This window comes from Erpetoichthys calabaricus, chromosome 1 (assembly GCF_900747795.2).
Source record: "Erpetoichthys calabaricus chromosome 1, fErpCal1.3, whole genome shotgun sequence".
Taxonomy (NCBI): Eukaryota; Metazoa; Chordata; class Cladistia; order Polypteriformes; family Polypteridae; genus Erpetoichthys; species Erpetoichthys calabaricus.
Window position 1 is genome coordinate 28,779,762 of NC_041394.2, and position 24,271 is coordinate 28,804,032.

The window sequence follows — 24,271 nt, forward strand, 5'->3', positions numbered from 1 at the left end:
TGAAATTATTTCCGACATTAAAACACATTATTAACGTCGACAGAATAAAATAAAGTTTCACAGGATTATGAACGTACCTGAAAGTGATGCACGGGCTTCATCTTGGGCTTTTTTTTTCTTTCGTTTCTCGGCGCCGGACTGTTGATGTCTCTTTCCAGGACCAGGCATATTGTTCAATTATTAGCATTTTTGGCCAAATAGGCAGCCGTAACAGAGGTGAGGGCGCGCGCGTCATCGCGTGTGCTTAGCCTACTCTGCGTTCACCGTAAAATGCAATATATACGTTTATATTTTTGTTTATTTGTATATGTATATTTTTAATATTAATTTATTATTATAATATATAAAAACGATTTTTTTTGAGCAGCTGGGATGGTGCCCCCCTGGGAGTTGGTGCCCTACGCAGACTGCGTACTCTGCGTATAGGGAGCGGCGGTACTGAAGGCAATGACTGAATGTATAAAAAGGTGAAAGCAAGTTACACTTGAAGCTGTAGATTATGTGCAACGCCACGTAGATATTCGAGATGCGGTCTATTAGCATAATCAAGGACAATTAATTTAATTCGCTCCGAAGGTCATCCTTTTGAAGCGCTCCTTTATTTGCACGCGCATTTATTTGGCACTCAATTGAGGTCGTCTTTTTGAAGCTCGCCTTTATTTACGCGCGCCTTTATTCGGTGCTCAATTGAGGTCGCCCTTTTGAAGATCGCTTTTATTTATGTGCGCTTTTATTCTCCGCGCCCAATTGAGGTCGCCCTTTTGAAGGTCGCCTTTTTGTGCGTGCCCTTATTGAATAGAACCGAGGGAGCTACCTACAACCACACGCTCATTCAGGAAGTGGTCTCTTGAGGCAGAGCAGTCTCTGAGAGACTGCTTTGGAACTACGGACTTGGATATCCTGTAGGGATCTTATAGTGAGAACGTTGAGGAGGTTGTTGACTGCACTACTGACTACACCAACTTCTGTATGGACATTGTAGTTCCAGTAAGAACAGTACGCTGCTATGCTAACAACAAGCCATGGATTACAAATGACATCAAGGGCCTTTTGAACCAGAAGAAAAGGGCTTTTAAAGGCGGTGATCAGCATGAGCTTAAGCATGTGCAGAAGGAACTACGAGTCCAGCTCAGGGTGGTGAAGGAGCAGTACAAGAGAAAGCTGGAGCAGAAGTTGCAGAATAACAGCATGAAGTAAGTGTGGGATGGGATGAAGATCATCACTGGCTGCAGCTCGAAGTGGGGTGCCACCATCGAGAGAGATGTAGAGAGAGCAAACCAGATGAACAACTTCTTTAACAGGTTTGACCACCCTAACTCACTCTCGCTCTCACCTCAGAGTACTGCACCCTGCACCCATCCTTCTGCTGGTACCAGCATAGGACAGAGTTTCCCCCAACCCACAATTACAGCAGCCCAGGTAAGCAGAGAGCTGACGAGACTTTGTGCCAGCAAAGCAGCAGGTCCAGATGGAATATTGTCACGACTGCTGAAGGCCTGTGCGTTGGAGCTGGGGAGTCCTCTACAGCGCATCTTCAACCTGAGCCTGGTACAGGGGAGAGACCCGAGGCTTTGGAAAACATCTTGCATCACCCCAATCCCAAAGGTACCATGTCCAAGTGAGCTGAATGACTTCTGGCCTATTGCTCTGACGTCGCATGTGATGAAAACAATGGAGCGGCTGCTGCTTCACCACCTGAGGCCACAGGTCCGCCATGCCCTTGACCCTCTGCAGTTTGCATACCAGGAGAAGGTGGGAGCGGAGGATGCCATCATCTGCATGCTACACCAATCCCTCTCCCACTTGGACAGAGGCAATGGTGCTGTAAGAATTATGTTTCTGGACTTCTCTAGCGCCTTCAACACCATCCAACCTCTGCTCCTTAGGGACAAGCTGACAGAAATGGGAGTAGATTCATACCTGGTGGCATGGATCGTGGACTATCTTACAGACAGACCTCAGTATGTGTGTCTCAGGAACTGCAGGTCTGATATTGTGGTCAGCAACACAGGAGCACCGCAGGGGACTGTACTTTCTCCGGTCCTGTTCAGCCTAAATACATCGGACTTCCAATACAACGCGGAGTCCTGCCAAGTTTGCTGACGACACTGCTATCGTGGGCTGCATCAGGTGTGGGCAGGAGGAATAAATTTGCAAAAATCTCAAGTAAACTTTTTTCACGTTGTCATTATGGGTATTGTGTGTAGAATTCTGAGGAAAAAAATGAATTTAATCCATTTTGGAATAAGGCTGTAACATAACAAAATGTGGACAAAGTGATGAGCTGTGAATACTTTCCGGATGCACTGTAGGATCAATTAAATAATTTAATATTAATTTAATCCTTAAGTGTCGGAATCACCTCATATTAATGGAAAATAGACATTATTTTAAAAAACTGCTCAGAGCCATAAGTACAAACTAGTTTTGACTTGTAGGGCTTTCTAATTAATTATTCAGGCTATGAGATGAGAGTCTGAGGACGTGCGCTTTAGAAAGCTGGAGTTGTGTACCTAATTCAGCATTAGGCTACTGATAAGGAAACAGAAGTCAAGTGAATGATTTATTCATTATCTCTTTTCAGATAAGAAAACATAGAAGATGGCCAGTCTTTCAGATTGCTTGTACACTGTGTTTTCAGTAATACTGCTGTGAAGATTTTTTAGATGTTTGTGGTCCTTATACAGTACAAGTCTGTATCCTTATAGCACAAGCCATTGTTAACATTTTAGAAAGACAATGGCAGTTTATTGTTAACGAATTGAGGATTGTTATACAGTAGAGTATTTTAAAGATGCTCCTGAAGTTTTTAAATGAATAAGCAACCTGCTTGAATAACACATAGAGAAATAACAAGTGAACTGAAACGTTAAATGAAGTGAATGAGAGAAATGAAAACAGAAAAAATGATAGGTTATGAGATTATTTTGTTTGTGGATTTAAATAACATGAAATAAAGTAAAATTATTAGTGAACAGGATTTAATGCAGATATCTCTATGGATTGTTATATATTGTCATTAATTGCAATTTTTTGATTTAGTGTAAATTTACTGATGAGGAAACAAGTATTGAGTGAGTGATTTTTTCATTATCTTCCTTTCGGGAGACTACACTTGACATAAACCATTAAATGACTTAATTTTGTAACATTGTTTATTTTTTAGTTGAATACATTTTCTGTTTAAAACATCACTAATTACAGAATATATTTTGAGTGGTTTACCACTTCAAAATAATCTTGATTTGTTCTTAATTTTAAATTGCTTCTACATTTTAATTTCAAAGCAAGTAGTCTCAATTTATTTGTCAAGCAAGTAAAATGTTATTAGCATAAAAAATAAAAAGTATGATAAACAAGATGATAAGTTCTACCCTATTGGAGAATTACAATACAACCACAGTAATCCCTACATGGCACAAACACAGATTAAAATGTAAGACTGATATCTTGAAATTAGACTGTTTAGTCAATGGTCAGTCTCACTGTTGAAAACTGGTTAAAATTAACAAGGGTTTGCAATCATATTGTAATGCCAAAATAAAATATTTGTGATGAATATTAGAAATGTTAGGACATTCCCTGTAGATGAAGCAATTCCAGCTTTCCCTACTGCTTTTACTGTGAACAATTTGTGTGAAAATTCTGAAGTGACTCATTAATTCAGTAGAAGAAAAAGACTAACAAATCCTGTGTATTTAATTGTAAACACAGGTTTCTTTATTGAGGCTTTCATTCAGCTCCCTTCTCTACCCCCAATAGTATGGTTTTGAGAGATGCTGCTCCTTAAACTTCTAAAAGAAAACAAACAAAATGAGGATTGCCACAATAGCAGAAGTTACCTGTATCCTGGTATCCTTCTTAACCACCCCATGATCTGCTACAGCAGGTGTCCTCTTAAATAAGACTCATTTCACCAGCAGCTTGAAAAATTACCCCTGTCCAAAAACAACAGGTAGATGACTTTGTTCATTTGTTCTCTTTTGGGATCCACTGTAAGTGGTTTTTGGCTGCTTAATTTTCATTTGTTGTAGAGCATGTGTGCGCCAATTGATTAATTCTTACCAGGCTGTAATGCTACAGAACGTTAGCACTGATAGTCTTACAGAAACAAAAACACTACATTGCCATCTTCTTAGGTTCTTATCCCCAAACATACTTCAAAGTTTTGGTTTCAACAGCCACATGTTCCACTTTAGTCTGGACAATGGAGACAGGGATGGGCTACAGATATCTCAGATACCTGCTTCCTGAGACTTTCCTGAATCACTGAATCCCCCTCCTGTAAGTGTTCATCCAGGGCAATCTATCTTGGCGCGGTTGATATGGTTCCTTCCATCCACTTTTGGTCTCCTAGACAACAGAGTTGTTCATGAACTTGAAAATCAAAACATCACATTACATTTTTGTGCAATTTCAGTCTCCTTTTAGAGCATTCTGATGAATTCATGTGGTATATCATTGCAATCCCGCAGCTTACAGGCATATTCTGTTCCCAGAGACTCTGTTCTTTGGCCAGAGAGAGTCTGACATTAAAAGCCAGAGACTTTAGTAATTCCAGACCTAAAACAGACATTTCAGTATTGCTTTTGAGAATTCTTGAACAATATTGGCATGCAATCAGGGATGAAGGTAAGGGTTTGCACGGAGCTGATTTTTTAAACCTGCACCTGCCCGCTCCTGCAGTACTCCATCTCTCTCCCACAAACATTTGGCCTCATTTATCCCGCTCCAGCCAGCAAGCTATTTTGTTCTGCTCTCGTCTGCTGAAACACATTGCTTCCATTAAGGAAAAGGTAATGGTTGGTAAGCCTGTTTAACATGATCTTGTACAAGGAAGTGACTGAAGGTTTTCCCTCTTTGGCCCAATTGTCCTTTTCACTTTTTTGCAGTGATTCGATCTTCATCAGTATTTAATACAGATTTTTCGATGGTACTTAGATAATAATTTCTTAGCACAAGTCTGAATGTCATTTTCACAGAAAGGAACAAAAACGAGCAGTGTATAAGCAATGTGTCTTGTTAAAGCTTTGTAATAGGCAACCGCTTACTATTCTGTACTGAAAGTACGATGCTACTAATTGCTATTTATACCACAAAAATGTGAAGCGGACATGGAAGGTAGGTGATGCCTACGTACAAGTTGCACATATAAGCTGTGCTATTCTCTGTATTACTGGTAGCTTAAAAAGCATTCCCCACTTTCACACAGTACTTTTTGCTTATCAATACAAGTTCAATACAAGTACACTATAACCAAGCAAAGCACCCTGAATGTAATGGCATCTCCTCGTCTGCTCACAAGCTCTGTGAGGAAGGAGAGGCTGTCCATTGAACTTCACTGCACTCATTGATTTAGTGGAATTACATTAAATTGTGATTATTAGAAATGATTGCAAATATCTTCTTGCCCCTGTGCCTTTGTGATCTTATTAAATAAAAGATCTAGAAACAGAAGCTTTGGCCTGAGAAATGTGTCTCCTTTGAAGAGCATATGGATAAGAGTTGGTGCTGAACATCTTATTGACAAGTTCTTTCAGATGTAGTAATATGATTCTAAATCAGTTGTCGCATCATTGAACAATTTCAGAAAAGAGACCACAGTTGTGATCTTTATGTTGATGCGGTCAATCATTAAATTGATGCAGCATTGAATTCAGCACTATATCTTGTCTCCACAGACTGCTTGACTGACTTCGTAAGCTTGCCATGTTGTCCAGGATGTTTAAAATACTGATATTGTTGTGTTAAAGATGTAGCTACTGTTCAATCTGGTGTGGCCACGCAAAGCAACTATCGTGTTTGCTCCTCCGTCAGTAACAGTCAATTCCGAAATAAAGTTTTTCAAACGGTAAAGTGCGAATGTTTTCAACCGTTTTAATTGTTCTTGCTTCAAACGGTGGTCGCAAAAAGCACATTTGACACAAGATTGTAGCTGTCATTTATATAATGGATGGTAGTAGATATTAAAGTGGTTTTCGTTCCAAATATCAGTTCTGAAAGCACACCTTATTATTGAAGGTCTCTAGCATGTCATGTACAATATACTTCCTCAGTTTTTGGCTTTTATACCATGGGCCGCAATACTGTTGTCAGATGGCTGCGATGTCAAGGGATAGAAGGCCCAATATCCTTGCCAACAAAATCCACACATTGCAGTTTTAGCATTAGTTGTTTCTTTTGACAGGTTTGTCAAGAAGAACAGTTTAATTTGACCCTTCGCTTTAAACATGAGGTGCCTGACTCGTGTCCACTGTATGTTAGCACATTTATTGCAGCAACCAAACGGCTCTTGGTTGCCGTCGCCACCGATAACAATTGAAAATGATTGCCAACTGTCAGACTTCCCCATTCCTGAGTTTTGCAGTCCTGTATTCTCTTTTTCAATGCTTTTTTCCCTGCTGCGGATTTAAGGCTTTATCCAGGAGAAGGCTTTGTGTGAAACACTATATGCGGTATATGCCTGCATCCACCTCCTTAGGCAAATAAATTATATGAATTCAATGAATTATATTATATCTAGGTCGCATTCTGATTATTTGGGTGTTTACCTACCAGGTAACGCTTGTGGTTGATCGGCCAGTCGGCAAACATCCACCATGTCCTCTCAGGTGTGAGAAGTAGATATGTTATACAGTATCTGCAAAATAATACAAAGAGTACACAACACGTATTTCACTAATGTTCAGCCTGTCAAGTAAGCGAACCGCCACCGTGGTATAACGTCAGGGGCTTTGCCTCAAGCGCTGGCATTCAAGGTTTGATCCCAGTAAGGGAAGGAAAGAATCGTACACCTGATGAGTCCTAATTAGGGCAAATCATGTGTTGTATTTTTTGGCAGATACTGCAAGGCGTGGGTAGTTATGTTTAAGCAGATGTTTTAGCTGCCAATGTTATTTATGTAACAGGAATGATTGAAAGTAAAGGATGGAAAATCTAAGGTCATTTTTAAAGACATCAGAGGTTATTATATAGGAAAAGGTAGGTAGAGGTAGTGAAGGTATAGAGAAGTTAAATAATGATAAATAATTGGTTACATCAGAGTTGTGCAACAGAATTGTTTCCTTTTGTTTCCTTTATATTATGTGCCAAGTAATTCAAATTATGCTTATTATACCCCCAAAAATATATAAACATGAAAAGGTAAAATTAGGTTGATTTTATGGATCAATCTCAAGAAAAGAGCGTGTGTGTTAGCGTGTGCATAACTCTAGTAAAATATATCAAAAGAAGCTTTTAGTAATACTTTATAGTATAGATTTTCTTCGTTGGTGGCGCAGTGGGTAGCGCTGCTGCCTCGCAGTTGGGAGACCTGGGGACCTGGGTTTGCTTCCCAGGTCCTCCCTGCGTGGAGTTTGCATGTTCTCCCCGTGGGTTTGTGGGTTTCCTCCCACAGTCCAAAGACATGCAGGTTAGGTGGATTTACGATTCTAAATTGTCCCTAGTGTGTGTTTGTGTGTGTCCTGCGGTGGGTTGGCACCCTGCCCGGGATTGGTTCCTGCCTTGTGCCCTGTGTTGGCTGGGATTGGCTCCAACAGACCCCCGTGACACTGTGTTCGGATTCAGTGGGTTGGAAGATGGATGGATTTTTTTTCTTATTGTGCATTTCTAAAAACAATAAAAATGTTAGTATATGCTCTTTTAATGTTTGGGAAAATCTATATACAATATATTCCAACAAACAACCAAAATTTAATTTAATTTGAATCAATGTTCTCCATAATGCACACCTGACCATTTTTAAGAGTAATTAACTCTATGCTTAATCATCACAGTCTAACACTAAGCCAAGTAAGCTTCAAGGATACCGATCTGTCCAGTTAGGAAGCATAAATATTTGTGTATCAGCTTCACCTACTTTGGTGCAAATGAAAGTCACTGGAGAGGCAATTGCAAGCCAACCCCCAAAAAAGGGAATAACAGGTAGTGGCCACAGACAATTGTTCCTTCCTTTTCCATCTTGGCTGAATCTTCTATAGTTTTGCATTTTGCTAGTGTCCTTGCCACTACTGGTACCATGAGGAGGTACCTGCAGCCGATTCAGATAGTCCAGGTAGTCCAGCTCCTCGTGCCGTTGCCAAAAGGTCCATTAATTTTTCTTCTTGTCCTAAACACATTCAATTAAAGTTAAGGGTTGAATGAAGCTAGTACCTATATATCGATAAAGTCAGACGCAAGGCAGAAACCAACCCTTGACGGGACGCGGGAGCAGACGGGCACACATAAAGCCACACATACCGGGGCAGTTGGACGTCTTTATTTGTCCAGTCATATCGTGTTTTGGATGTAGAGTGCAAATTAGAGAAAAAAACAAGCAGACATGGAGAGAAGGGAAAAACTCCACAAATAACTTTTTAATATCGTTAGACAACTCGTGCTTTCTAGCCTTTTCACTGTTCTTGAAAAATTAGGCTGCAGCGGATAACCCACATTCTTTTAATAATTAACCCTCAACTGTAAAACCAAATAAAATTCCAAGTCAGAGATTGTTCAGAATTGTAGTTAATTTCCTTTGCAAACGTTTGCCCTTTTCAGATTTGCCTTTATTATTATTAATTATTATTATTATTATTATTATTATTATTATTATTATTATTATTATTATTATTATTATTAGTGAATTCATGTTCATTTCTTATAGATTAATTTTTCTTAATTTGAAAAGTGATTTTGACAGTGAAAACCGCTATTTATATCTTAATACTTCACATTGTAACGTTTTGTAACTTTGTGGTAGATAGTTTCTTGGAGCATAATCGATAAAGACAAAACGCTTTTACTTCTATCCAAAAATTATTACTCCTAGAAAGTCTACTACTACTGAATGAGTTCACAAAATCAGTTGTGCGTAACATCTTAATTGACACACCCCCTAAAATGTCGCTGAGTTATTTAAACTCAAGATCGCATCCATAAGTTTATTTTAGTACGAAAACATGGAACTCTTCGGAACAGTAATTTTAGCAGCCACCTTACTGGGTCTGCTGTTTTTGTCTTTGTTTAAGAGAGACTCGATTCGTTACACGAAGATGCCGCCAGGTCCGACTCCCTTGCCAGTAATAGGAAACTTGCTGCAGGTGAACGGTGGGAGACCGCATCTGAGCTTCATAAAGGTAGGCGGATTTCAAAGAAAAACGCTGCGTGTAGGTCTGGAGCTCCATAATGTCTACACTAGGGTGCTTTTCTTTTCTCCACAGATGAGTGAAACTTACAGCCCCGTGATGACGGTTCACTTTGGTCAGCAGCCCGCGGTGGTTTTGGTTGGATTCAAGGCGGTCCATGAAGCGCTCGTGAAACAAGCGGACGCATTCTCTGGCAGAGCGGAGATCCCTGTATTTATGAAGGTCAACGAGGGATACGGTAGTTTTCACTATTTACGCTGATTTTTATTTTAAAATCGATAGGTATAAGTCAGTATATTTGGGTAGACGTTTTTGATCAGCCTATGGGAGCTACATATGGAGTATACTGGAACCTCCTAAATATACGTAATGCGCGTGTGATAGGTACATTGTGATTATCACTGGTGGACAAATTGTCTTTACAAGATTTACAGTGAGATGTTTTATTGTGGTGGCGCAGTGGTAGCGCTGCTGCCTCGCAGTAGACCCGGGTCCTCCCTGCGTGCAGTTTGCATGTTATCACCGTGTCTGCGTGAGATTCCTCAGGATGCTCCAGTTTCCCCCCCACAGTCCTAAATTGTGCTTGGTGTGTGTGTGTCCTGTGGTGGGTTGGCGCCCTGCCCGAGATTTGTTCCTGCCTTGCGCCCTGTGCTGGCTGGGATTGGCTCCAGCAGACCCCCGTGACCCTGTGTTAGGATATAGCGGGTAGGAGGATGGCTGGATGTTTTATTATGTATTTCATTTTCATTTCATGTAATTCACCCATAAATTCATATACCTGGAAATAGGTCAAGCAAAAATAACTTTCATTTTTATTGACAACTTGGTCATGCGTTTATCCTTGAATAGCCACACTTAGCAATCAGCGGAAAGGAAAAGGAAAACAGTACTTACCGTGGCACACTCCTGATAAGCATTCTCAAAAGAGTTTGTGGCGAGGTTTCTGTTTTTCTGATTATCTCCTTTTTCTAAACGGGATTAGTGACATGCTTCTATTAAAATATTATGTTATCAAAAAAGGTTGGTAAACTAAAGGTAACATGCTGGGATAAGGGGTTGGAGCATCAATACATTACTATTGTGTTTTATGAGCCAGTGGCACACGCACAGGTCAAGGGCACTGAAGAATGTCTAGCTTGCCTTGCATTATATGTTACTGCCGTGCCTTCACACGCTCAGGACACCCTACTAAAGTAGAGTATGGGCCCATTTGTGGCACAAGACGCTCATTACAATTAGAACACGGATTGTACTGTGCTGTTACGTTATACACTGAAAAAGGTATAACCTCCATTCAACTTAAAATAATTAAGGCAATGATTCACACTTAATATTTTCAATCTGGACCAATATAATTCTTTTTATCTTCTTGAAACCACAATTTTTAAGTTGAGGCAAATCATTTAGAGTGATTGGGTGTAATTCACTTATTTTCTACTGAAGTAAATCTATTTTTAAAGTTGTTACAATTTAAAATAGTTTACTGGTCGTAACCTGTTTTTATGTTATTAGAAATATGAACATAACACATTCCAATGCTGTACTTTTTACATTTATTTAAAAATCTAGTGCAAATACACAAGCATTTTGCAGTGTAAATCTTAAATATACAACAAAAAAATATTAAACGTTTCTACAGCTTTCTTGAAAATATGTTTTATTATGAGTCCTTACTTAAAATTAACAGTTGAGAAACAGAAATCCTCCGTTATAAAAGTCTGCTGCTGAAAATGACCAGACCTGTATAGCCACGTCCACTCCACTCGGGAAAGTCTTCTTCTTTTTTGGCAGTTGGAAAGCCAGCAAGTTGGAAAGTTTGACTGGAAGAAAATACAAATGGCCCCTTGCACACAGCACACAGACAACCTAAAATATTAGGTTAACTGAAATAGGATTTTTATGTTTATTCCCTCCATCATAACTTACTTTGGTACAATTTTTTTTTACTTTGATTGAGATCTGAAACCAAATATTTCAAGCTACAATACTAAATGACTAATTTTAAGCTGCTTGAAAGAGAAAATTTACGATGAATAAACATCAATGCTATACTTTTTTTAAGTGTATGCAAAATTCCAGATGATTTATGCAAATCCACTTTTGTGGCACTGACCAAAATATTTGAATAGATGAATGCAAATTCACAGAGTGTCATTATTGAGAACACGAAAGAGGGCAGAGTTATCAGAAGAAAAGGGCTTTGTGTGGAAGGGAAGGAGAAGCAAAATGTTACACTCTAATTGAAGATGTTGAGTGAAAGTTACTGGACAAACACACAATTAGCTTTACATATTACATGTACATCTACCTAAATAAAATTACAAGTGTCTGGGTGTTATAGAAAAGTATACTCTTAACGTTGACTATTTGCATATATTCAAAGAGAGTCATGAACATATATGAAACTAAGAATTATATCTAGTGCACGTTGGTATAACAAGGGTTAAATCACAAAGGGCTTGTGCCTGCATAATTTTTATTTTTCTTAGTAAGCCAGAAACCACCAGTGTTTCATAGGTCAAAGTCAGGTATGCATAGAGGGCCTGACGGCACAAAAATCTCCCTCCTGATAATTGTGTCAGGAACATGATGTGAAAGCAGCGGTGAATCAGTGGCTACATGCTCAACTGAAAACATTTTTTTGCTGATGGCATTAACAAGTTGCTACGATGCTGGGAAAATTTCATCGCAAAGGAAGGTGACTATGTAGAAAAGTGATGCCATTTGTTTTTGAAATTCTTAATAAATATAGTTTAAAAAAAAAAGTGCGGAAACCTTTTGAACATCTCTCGTATTACGTTGGGAAATACTGGTGGAGGGTGGCACGGTGGCACAGTGGGTTTCACTGCTGCCTCGCAGTTAAGAGACCCGGGTTTGCATGTTCTCCCCATGTCTGCGTGGGTTCTCTGGTTTCTTCCCACAGTCCAAAAACATGCAGGTTAGATGCATTGGCGATCCTAAATTGTCCCTAGTGTATGATATGTGGGTGTGTTTCCTGCCTTGCTCCAGCAGACTCCCGTGACCCTGTGTTGGGATATAGTGGGTTGGATACTGTAAAGACCTGTCATTACTGCCATGGATTAGAGAACACAGGCAAAATTCCTGTAGGGTAGCGCTGTCATTCCATCATTAGTAGTGTGGTCTGCATAGGGCTGAATCAAGACAGGTGGTGTGAATGAGCAAGTGCGAAAGAATAACAGACAGATTAGCACAGGCAAACTGCAAGAGTAGGCAAAGAATTGGGCCAGCATAGGTTTACAAAGGTAGATAGGTGAGCAGAGGACAGAATAAAGGTTATGGAGTATGTGAGGAAATGGTGAGTAACTGACAGAATGTAGATTCTGCACAGATGTAAATATAGCTTTGCACGTATGGTTGATCATTCATATACTATGATAGATAGAGATAGATTGATAGATACTTTGTTAATCACAAGGGGAAATTCACAATTCACTATGTCATGCACACACAGATACAGTGGCAAGTGCTCATGGTCCAATGTCTCTCTTCCATTGGGCACGTATTTATTGTACATCGTGTTACAGGTTACTGTAGTGTCTTCACATACTCTACGGGATTTTGACTTAAGGCGCAGTGGGAGTTCCCATATAGCATTATAATAGCCATGGGCTAACAAGTAAGTGCAGTTAACACAAAACTTTTTTTTTTTTAACTCCCAAATTGGGTTCATATTTTGCAGTATGTTGGGAGTGGGGAACAGCGCAAGCAGGGGTACTTATACAAGCGTCCTAAGGGTAATAATTAGACGCCTTTACTTAGTGAGAAGGAATTAGGACGTAAAAATAATTTTTAGATAAAGCACTACACTGTGGTTATATTGAAAGGCTAGAAGAGTGAGAGATACGCATTCGTTCATAAGGAGGAACAAACTCTTCAAATACAGAGTATTTGAAGCTAAAGAACAAAAGAGGGACATTGTGTTAGGAAAGCAATCACCTATGCAATAGAGAGAAGGGAAAAGTAATTATAAACAAAGACACAGGCAGTCAAGGGTTAATAATATTATAGGTGTTAAATAAAAATGCAATAGTTTATTTAAACCAATATGTATTTTCTTAAATAATGTGATTTAAATCATTTACATTTTAATATAAAGGGGGTTGATAAATGTAGTTACACAAATTTTAATCATGCGGCTAATATAATTTTTGTGACTGATGGAGCGGTGGCTCTGAGGAGAGGGATCTGCACTGGCAATCAGAAGGTTGCCGGTTTGAATCCCGTAAATACCGATAGGGACTCTGCTGTATAGGGCCCTTGAGCAAGGCCCTTAACCTGCAATTGTTGAGCTCTTTGAGTAGTGAGAAAAGTGCTATATAAATGCAAAGAATTATTATAATGCAAGTTCTGTTCGAGGTTGGAGCATTTATAGTGGCCTGGATGAGTTAGGACTTCTTGCTCTAAGGTGGAGTTAGGTGAGTTACGAAGGATCAAGGTAAAGGGTGGATTCTGTCCTGGGGCATCAAGCCCAGACTTGGAAATGTCAAACCATTTCCAGGACCTTGCAGAGATAGACAATGCCTCTTCTAACTGTTGAGGCGTGCTCTAAAAATAAGGGCGCTAAAGGGAAATCATTTTTGGTTGGAAAAAGAACCATCCACATGAAGGTTGCAAGAAAAAGCCTTTATTAATTTGGATTTGTATACACCTATAAATACAGGTAGATAGTAACAGATTTGTGAGATACCAATGGGTCATAATTTTAGGACTACGTACAATAACACAGGCTAAGTCTATAGGTTTTCTTAATTTGAGGAGAATATGTACCAATGTATCGGGGAGCTGTTAGATTAGGTTAGTTTAGGACTGGGGATCAAAGAGTTTAGGACAGTCCTGGTTTATAATGTCACATGGAGGGATGAACAGTGGCAGAATAACAAATATACATAGTAACTTAATTTCTAGTCCAAAGGTAAATTGCCAAATTGTAATAAGTAACACCACTGGGGCCAGTGTTTAAATAAGTTAAACTTATAAGTCACACAATGACCAAAGCTGTAAGTTAGTTGGTTGTCTGCCACAACAAGTCAGGTGATACCTCATTTGTTGTAGCTTGCAGTCTGACTGGAGTTTTTATTCAGCACATATCATGAGTTGCTTTTTTCAGAACATCAATTTATGGTAAAAATACTTTCTATAATTACTGAGCATTGGTGGGCCATAGATTTTGGTGAATATATATTTTATTAGATATTATAAATAAAATACACTAAGGGGATGACCTGTCTTAAGTTAAAGGCAGACTGTTATTTATTTTAGTGACAAGTGCAGAAGCTTTTTCCTGCCACTCAAAAAACAACAAAAAATTGCTATTATTTTGAATTATTGATTGTGTCATTTCACAATAGCATTGTGTTGTTTGAATTGTGTTACAACAACAACAACAACAACAACATTTATTTATATAGCACATTTTCATACAAAAAGTAGCTCAAAGTGCTTTACATAATGAAGAAAAGAAGAAGAAAAGACAAATAAGAAATTAAAATAAGACAACCTTAGTTAACATAAAAAGGAGTAAGGTCCGATGGCCAGGGTGGACAGAAAAAACAAAAAAAAACTCCAGAAGGCTGGAGAAAAAAATAAAATCTGTAGGGGTTCCAGGCCACGAGACCGCCCAGTCCCCTTTGGGCATTCTACCTAACATAAATGAAATAGTCCTCTTTGTAGTTATTGTTCGCACGGAGTCACTTGATGCTGATGGTTATACAGACTTCTGGCTTTTAATCCATCCATCATTGTTGGAACATCATGGTGCTTTGGGTAGATGGTGGTGGCACAAGCCACCACCAATAGGACACCGGAAAAGGAAACAGAAGAGAGAGTAGGGGTTAGTACAAATTTTGAATGAATAGTTATTATAATGAATTGGATATACAGAGTGTCAGGATTAAATTACAGTGAAGTTATGAGAAGGCCATGTTAAAGTAATGTGTTTTCAGTAGTTTTTTAAAGTGCTCCACTGTATTAGCCTGGCGAATTCCTACTGGCAGGCTATTCCAGATTTTAGGTGCATAACAGCAGAAGGCCACCTCACCACTTCTTTTAAGTTTTGCTCTTGGAATTCTAAGGAGACACTCAGTTGAGGATCTGAGGTTGCGATTTGGAATATAAGGTGTCAGACATTCCGATATATAAGACGGGGCGAGATTATTTAAAGCTTTATAAACCATAAGCAGAATTTTAAAGTCAATTCTGAATGACACAGGTAACCAGTGTAGTGACATCAAAACTGGAGAAATGTGTTCGGATTTTCTTTTCTCTGGTAAGGATTCTAGCAGCTGCATTCTGCACTAACTGCAAACGATTGATTTCTTTTTTGGGTAGTCCTGAGAGGAGTGCATTACAGTAATCTAGCCGACTAAAGACAAACGCATGAACTAATTTCTCTGCATCTTTCGATGATATAAGAGGTCTAACTTTTGCTATGTTCCTTAGGTGAAAAAATGCTGTCCTAGTGATTTTATTAATATGCGATTTAAAATTCAGATTACAATCAACGGTTACCCCTAAGCTTTTTACCTCTGATTTGACTTTTAATCCTAATGCATCCAGTTTATTTCTAATAGCCTCATTGTATCCATTATTGCCAATCACTAAGATTTCGGTTTTTTCTTTATTTAATTTGAGAAAGTTACTATTCATCCATTCTGAGATACAGGTTAGACATTGTGTTAGCGAATCAAGAGATTTGGGGTCATCAGGTGCTATTGATAAATACAGCTGTGTGTCATCAGCATAGCTGTGGTAGCTCACGTTATGTCCCGAGATAATCTGACCTAATGGAAGCATGTAGATTGAGAAGAGCAGCGGACCCAGGATAGAGCCTTGTGGAACACCATATAGAATATCATGTGTCTTTGAGTTATAATTACCACAACTAACAAAGAATTTTCTCCCTGCCAGGTAGGATTCAAACCAGTTTAAGACACTGCCAGAGAGGCCCACCCATTGACTAAGGCGATTCTTAAGAATATTATGATCAATAGTGTCAAATGCGGCACTCAAATCTAAGAGGATGAGAACAGATAAATGGCCTCTGTCTGCATTTACCCGCAAGTCATTTACTACTTTAACGAGTGCAGTTTCTGTGCTGTGATTTGTTCTAAAACCTGACTGAAATGTATCAAGAATAGCATGTTTATTGAGGTGCTCATTTAACTGCATAATGACTGCCTTCTCTAGAATTTTACTTAAGAAAGGCAGGTTAGAGATGGGTCTATAATTTTCAAGAGCAGAGGGGTCGAGATTATTTCTCTTAAGTAGGGGTTTAACTACCGCAGTCTTAAGACAGTCTGGGAAGACCCCCGTATCTAATGACGAATTTACAATGTCAAGAACATTATCAATAAGCACACCCGATACTTCTTTGAAAAAATTTGTTGGTATTGGGTCAAGGGCACAGGTGGAGGGTTTCATTTGAGAAATTATTTTATGTAAATCAGGTAAATCTATCCTAGTGAAAGACTCTAATTTATTTATTATGGAGTACTGGGGTTTTGGGGGATCCTTAGTGTTGGGGAGATATACTATGTTATTTCTAATATCATTAATTTTTTGATTGAAAAATACAGCGATAGCCTCACAGGTTTTACTGGAAGTACTTAGGAGGCATTCCTTTGAGTTACCTGGGTTTAACAGATGATCAATTGTCGAAAATAAGACTCTGGGATTACTAGCATTGTTATTTATAATCTTAGAGAAATAGCAGCGCCTCTCAAGACGGACTGTGTTATTGTATTCTGTTATTTTAACTTTTAATATCTCATAGTCAATAGTTAGTTTAGTTTTCCTCCATTTACGCTCAGCTCTACGGCATGTTCTCTTTAAATCAGACACTCTTTGGGTCTTCCAAGGTATAACAATGCTAGAAGATTTTTTAACTGTCTTTTCAGGTGCAACTATGTCAACAGCAGCCCTCACTTTAGTATTAAATCTTTCCACCTTACTATTTACATTCTCCTCGCTATTATAGTTGGCACTATAAACGGACTGATTGGTTAGAATGTTTGTAAGTTTTAAAGTTGCTGATGAGTCAAAGAAGCGTTTTTTAACAATATGCTTCTCATGAGTGTTTTCTATCATTATTTCTATATTAAAAAGTAGAAGAAAATGGTCTGAAAGACCCGTATCAATGACCTGCTTTATATCAACTTTTAGTCCTTTAGTAATTACTAAGTCTAACGTATGACCTGCTTTATGTGTAGGCTGATTAACGAGCTGTCTCAAATCAAAAGAGTCCAGGAGGTTCATAAATTCTTTTACTTTTTGGTCACATTGATTATCTACATGAAAATTAAAGTCGCCGACTATTAAGAGTGCGTCATAGTTCGTAATTAAGATTGACATCAAGTCAGAGAATTCCTCAAAGAAAGACGCGTTGAATTTAGGAGGTCTATACACGGATAATACTAGAACGTGAGAATCTCCCTGAATAACAATGGCGAGATACTCAAAAGACTTGAACTTACCAAAACTGATATTTTTACATTTTAACCTGCTAGAGTAAATGTTTGCTAGCCCTCCACCTCTCTTTCCTTGGCGATCAGCACGAGTAAAACTGTAATCCGGAGGCGCAGATTCGATTAAAACAGCTGCGCCATCTGAGCTAAGCCACGTCTCACTTAGTGCAATAAAATCTATTTTTTTTTCACTAATAATGTCGTTGATAAAAAACGTCTTGTTAGTTAAAGCTCTAATATTTAATAGTGCCATATTCAATGTTTCGGAGGAGCAGAGATGAATACTATGTGCGTTATTGATATAGGGAACAGGAATTAAGTTATTTTTATTAGCGCCGCTCTGTGTGTATTTTTTGTTTAATCTATGATCTGTTTTTACAGTTTTAATACATTGTTCATCTAAAGTAGTAACTTTAATTAAATTATTGGCGTTTATGCCGTATTGCCTAGATTTTCTATGTGCATTAAGATTGGTTATTACAGTATTTATGTTGCGCACTTTTATGGAAGATTTTTTTAAACAATTATCATGACCAAACACAGGAGTGGCATTTCGGAAGGGGTTATAAGCAGAGATAGATAGTCAAGATAAACGAATTACCTTCGATATGTTTTCGGAGAGGACCCGGGCGCCGAAGCTGTTTGGATGCAGGCCATCTCGCTTGAAGAAACGCGGTCTTTCCCAAAAGAGGTCCCAGTTGTTAATGAACCCGATGTCTTGATTCTTGCAGAAGCCCTGCAGCCAGTTGTTTAAACCAAGCAGACGACTGTAATACTCGTTTGATCGTCTGACGAGAGGGAGTGGACCCGAGATGAATATCTTTGCCGATGGGGTCCTCTCCTTTGTGTCTTTAATTAATGCAGTGAAGTCTGCCTTGAGGATCTCCGACTGTCGGTGCCTTATGTCGTTTACGCCAGCATGTATAACAATGGCTCCAACTGCCCTGTTCTTGTAGATCGCCGGTGCACGTCTCGTCACATCTCGGACACGAGCACCGGGAAAACAAGAAACAAAAGATTTTCTATTAGGGCAAGTGATATTGAGGTTCCTAACAATAGAATCACCTACCACAATTACATCACCAGGAGCTGAAGGCGAACTGGGGACGCTTAGAGGGTCAAACCGGTTCTGGGTTACGATGCTTGCCTGTGCTGATGGAGGTGTTCTGGCCTTGAACCCCCGCCTGCATAGCTGAAATACACCGAGGTCATCATCGGTGTCGCTCCTACGAGGCGCGGGGGTGAAGGTGACTTGCGCGGCACAACGCGGGGTTGATGTTACGCCGATAACAGATGGCGAGGACGGTTTATCCAACAGCCGAGCCTTCAGATCTCTGAGGTATCTTCGTCTGGACAGAAGATTCTGAATCTGTTCATCGAGTGCCTGGAGTTCCTCGACTACAGTTGCAATGCGATTCACCTCACTGTCGGCCATTGTCCGCTTCTGCTTTGCTTCCGCTTCCGCTTCGTGTCCTAGGAAAAATGAGAGAGAGAGAGAAGGTGAAAAAAAGAAGAGCAGTGACAGCACAGACAGGAATTTACTGAAAAATACACTTTCAGGGTTTGTAAAATGGTAGGATTAAAGACAGTGTCACTATTACTAAATAAACAAGAATAAAATATAACTAATGACATTATATTTTATATGAGCATTAAAATACACATTTAGTACACCATCTGTTTTCAAGTTTAAATTTATTATAACATATGTGTAAACAGGGAATGCAAAGATCGTAAACGGAGAGATGATTGCAAATTGGCTGATAGTAGCAAATAAGGTTCCAGAGTGGTTCTTCAAAGTGATGCCATAGGGGAACCATTTTTTATTCCCAGAAGATCCATCCTCATGAAGGTTCCAGAAGGAACCTTTATTTATCTATATTCATAACAGTCTCAGTACAGTAAATAACCATGAATAGATGGTAACAGATATATGAGATACCAATGGTTTCTGATTTTAAAAGGACTCTTTCTGTATCTATAATAATAAAAGGCAAAGCCCTCACTGACTGACTGACTGACTCACTGACTCACTCATCACTAATTCTCCAACTTCCCGTGTAGGTGGAAGGCTGAAATTTGGCAGGCTCATTCCTTACAGCTTACTTACAAAAGTTAGGCAGGTTTCATTTCGAAATTCAAAGCGTAATGGTCATAACTGGAACATATTTTTTGTCCATACACTGTAATGGAGGAGGCGGAGTCACGTATCGCGTCATCACGCCTCCTACGTAATCACGTGAACTAAAAACAAGAAAGAGATTTACAGCACGAGTCACACGCGGGAACGAAGGTAAATGACGTTAATTTTTGACTGTCTTTTAATACTGTGTAAGCATACATATTAACACATGTGCAATTAAACGTGTGCATTTACGGGGTGATTTCTCAGGCTTAAAAGCTCACCTTTTATCAAACGCGGGAACAAAGGTAACTGACGTTGTTCACTGTCTTTTAATACTGTGTAACCATACATATTAACACATGTGCAATTAAACGTGTGCATTTACGGGCTGATTTCTCAGGCTTAAAAGCTCGCCTTTTACTAAAAAGGTAAATGCAAAACTATTTTCAATCAGTTTATTGAAACGCTCCCGTTAAGGATTGCAATAACATATTCACGAGATAAAAGAACGAAGTAGGCGGAAATGGAGGAAGAGCCGCGAACAGCTAAAAGCAAAAAATTAATTAAACAATTGAGAATGGAGCGAGTTAAGCATACAAGCATGTTCATAAGGGAAAGAAAGCACGGTGTAAAACGTAAGTTTAAATTAAGTTTATAGAAACGCTCCCGCTGCGGATTGCAATAACATATTCGCGAGATAAAAGTTTAATGAGAAGACACGAGGTATAAACGAACCACACGCCGTGGCGCAACGTTAGGGGCAACAGTTTCAACCATTCTATGATCTGCTTCTCGCAACTGAAAGACGGCACATGGCGGATGTTAGCCGACTTGCTGACCGCAACGTTAGGGGCTTCAAGTATGGCGCTGACGCCACATCTCAGTGCCAACACTTTGCAGACTGTACTTAAAAGACACGCCCTCCTCACTGGACACTTAAAAACACCAATCAAACTAACGATGACATCAAGTATTACCCAATCAAAAGTAGGAAAGGAGGCATCTTCATAAAATGCGTGTGGGATGATTTGCATGAGACGCTGCTTTAAAAAAAAAAATGATAAAAAAAATACGGGATAAATCCCGTCCAGTATTGATTCAAAACGGGACGTGCAATTTCATTCTCAAACGCGGCACGATTCCGTATTTTAAAGGACGGGTGGCAACCCTACAGTGCCAGGTAACCACCCATACAATCACATTGTGATTCAGACTAGGAATGCAATGAATGTAATTACCCCGATCTACATACAAGGCGAAAGTCTTGCAACATTCAAAGATGATGGTTTGGGATAAGTACACCATACAACATAAAACAGCTTATGAAGCCTTGAACCGAAAAAAGCAAGATCTCAGAGATCGTAAAAAAAAAAATAGGAGGTAATGTCGTTTTACTCGCTGTAGATTTTAGTCAAACATTACCAGTTATTCCACGAGGGAGACCAGCAGATCAACTCAACACGTGTTTAAAATCCATGCTTCTCCCACACTCGGTTATATGTCGCGTGTTCTCGGGTAGGTGCACCAAAAAATGTATACATTTAAGCATATAATGGGCAAACAAAAAATGAGGTATACCCGAAGGCACTGCAGTAGTACTTAATGTAACTTTACTTCTTAAATGTTAATGTTTTACTGTTTAATAATTTATACGCTTCTTATATGTTGTTCAAATTCTTTTATCAAAATACCACTGACAGCGCAATGCACGATAACATGGAGTGAATACACCATACGCATCCGCCCACGGCTGCCCTGCTGTGCGCAGATAGCAGTTGATTCTACAATAAAATAAAATAAAGATAAAAAGACTAAAACAATCATCACCCATAAAGCGGATAGTAGACGTGACGTACTATATGTGTACCACATTTCAAGTGTATAGGTGAAACGGTTTGCGAGCTACAGGTCATTTAAAATCCTGGACAGACACACAAATTGCCACGGTAGCAAATTACAGAAGAAGATTTTACTGTTTAATAATTTATATTTATATGAAATGTGCGTCTTATATATTACTTCATATTCTCATATGCTAATGATGTTAATGTTTATATTGATTTCTGTGTTATTAAAACTGCATGTATGTGTGTATAAATGGCAGACTGGCGTTCCAAGCAACTGGTTTTATGGGTCAGATCTTAAACTCGATGAAGTCATATTAGTTCAGTAACTCCAATATGAAAGTCACACGCTGACTTTGAGTAGTAACTGTTACGACTGTTACACATATCAATAACAACTTGTTACGTTATTTTTAAAATGTTTCCTTTTTTTTTCATAACCTCTTTAACACACTACTTCTCCGCTGCGAAGCGCGGGTATTTTGCTAGTACAGTAATAAGTGCAAAGCCCTGGTTTTCTTCATTTGCTAGTATCCAGCAAAGAGTTCAGATTTGTTCTATAATCCAGCTTCATATGAAAAGAACTCTTCCCTGAATTAAATGGTGTTTTATCAAGCAATAGTTCTACGAGGAAACACGCAACCACTCTGGAACTTTGATTTTTTGAAAAAAATATCATGTATGGTGAATGGATTAGCAAAGAATGACAGAATTAATTTAGTCAAAAATGGAATTCTCTTAAGTAGTTCTAGTCAGTGGCACATCCAAGGTGTGGCATGGGGTGGCCACGGCCAACACACAAAAATACTGGGCACCCCACTGGTCACTGCAATTCGACTCCTTTAATCCATCCATCCATTGTCCAACCTGCTGAATCCGAACACAGGGTCACGGGGGTCTGCTGGAGCCAATCCCAGCCAACACAGGGCACAAGGCAGGGAACCAATCCTGGGCAGGGTGCCAACCCACCGCAGGACTCCTTTAATAACTATGCAAAACCTGGCAGGATGTAATCAATAATATTTTAGAATAAGCTCTTAAAGCACTGAGGAAGCAGATTCTCTTCCCATTTCTTTTTCTTCTGCATTTATCTTTATCCATCTATTAAACTCATCAATTTATTTATTTTGAATAGCTTTAAGTTTTATTCCGTTGGCCATGCTCTCTTTCTCAGGGGTGGGGGTTGATTGTTTTCAATCCTATTTTTTGTAAAAATTGATCTATTGTATTGGAATGATTACAATAAAATCATCCATCCATTATCCAACCCGCTATATCTCTAACTACAGGGTCATGGGGATCTGCTGGAGCCAATCCCAGCCAACACAGGACGCAAGGCAGGAAATAAACCCCGGGCAGGGTGCCAGCCCACCGCAGGGCTCACACACACACACAGCGACACACCAAGCACACACTAGGGACAATTTAGAATTGCCAATGCACCTAACCTGCCTGTCTTTGGACTGTGGGAGGAAACCCATGCATACACGGGGAAAAAAAATTGGCGCTTGTCTTTTAGTCTGACTTTGGTTAGTGCTATCTCATTTGTGGCTATTGTTAGCTGTATTCTGTCTCCAATAATCATCAGTGTGGGGTTCTTCTGCTAACATAATGGACTGGGAGAAAGAGTACTTCATAATCTTATCTAAAAGTATAGTGAATATTTCAAGAGTTAATTTACACAGTTTCTGATATTCATGCTGTAACTTTGGAAAAACAAATTATGATCAGTGCCTAATTATCAGTGGTCTAAATTAATGACTTTGCATATACTGTATATATATGGCCCGGGATTGGTTCCTGCCTTCTGTCCTGTGTTGGCTGGGATTGGCTCTAGCAGACCCCCGTGACCCTGTGTTCGGATTCAGCGGGTTGGAAAATGGATTGATGGATATATATATATATATATATATATATATATATATATATAGTATCCTCCTATGATGTTTGGGACATGGCAATGGCAGGTATATCAAAACAGTCAAATTTAGTACTTGGTTGCATATCCTTTGCATGCAATAGCTGCTTAAAGTATGAGACTCATAGACATCACAAGGTGTGGAGTATCTTCTCTGGTGATGCTCTGGAAAATCTCCAATGCAGCTCTCCTTTTGCTTGTCTCCTTAATTTTTTTCTTTAGCATTTGGAAGTCATACTCAATGGGTGATTGGCTTGGCTATTCAAGAATTTTCCATTATTTAGCTTTGAAAAACTTCAATGTTGCCTTAGCATTATGCTTGGGATCATTATCTTGTTGTAGGATGAAACACCAAAAAGATGTTTCTATACACCTCAGAACTGATTGTGTTATTAGGAATGCTATAATCAATGGTGATAAGTGTGCCAGTACCTGTGGCAGCCATAGATGCCCAAGCCATAACACCCCCATAACCATGTTTAACAGATGAAGGGGTATGCTTTGGATCTTGGGCAGCTCCTTATCATCTCTTTGCTCTTGACATCACTCTGTCATCAGCAGTGGAGGTCTTCTTTGGCCTACCAGTTCGTTTGCGATTACTGAACCCACCAATGTGTTCTTTCTTCTTAGTGATATTCCAGACAGTTGACTTAGGTAATCCTACGGTTTTACAGATGTCTCCAATAATGGTTTTGTTCTCGTTTTTTCAGCCTCATAATAGCATTTTTGTCTTTCATTACCTCAACTCTTGTCTTCATGTTGAACAATGACTTCTATAG

At 39.1% G+C, this 24,271-nt stretch overlaps 1 protein-coding gene across 2 annotated transcripts in view; it reads left to right on the forward strand.

The window, feature by feature from the left end:
* The window catches only part of LOC114648013 (cytochrome P450 2C25-like), a 110,915-nt gene that overhangs the window by 61,544 nt on the left and 25,100 nt on the right, over positions 1–24,271 (forward strand). Inside the window, exons 1-2 of one of the 2 annotated variants that reach the window (XM_028796790.2) lie at positions 8,887–9,113; positions 9,198–9,360. In XM_028796790.2, coding sequence (XP_028652623.2) covers positions 8,937–9,113; positions 9,198–9,360 — 340 coding nt within the window. In that variant the 5' untranslated portion in view covers positions 8,887–8,936. Of the gene's footprint in view, positions 1–8,886; positions 9,114–9,197; positions 9,361–24,271 lie in introns of those variants that run through there. The other variant, XM_051918752.1, reaches the window with a different exon arrangement.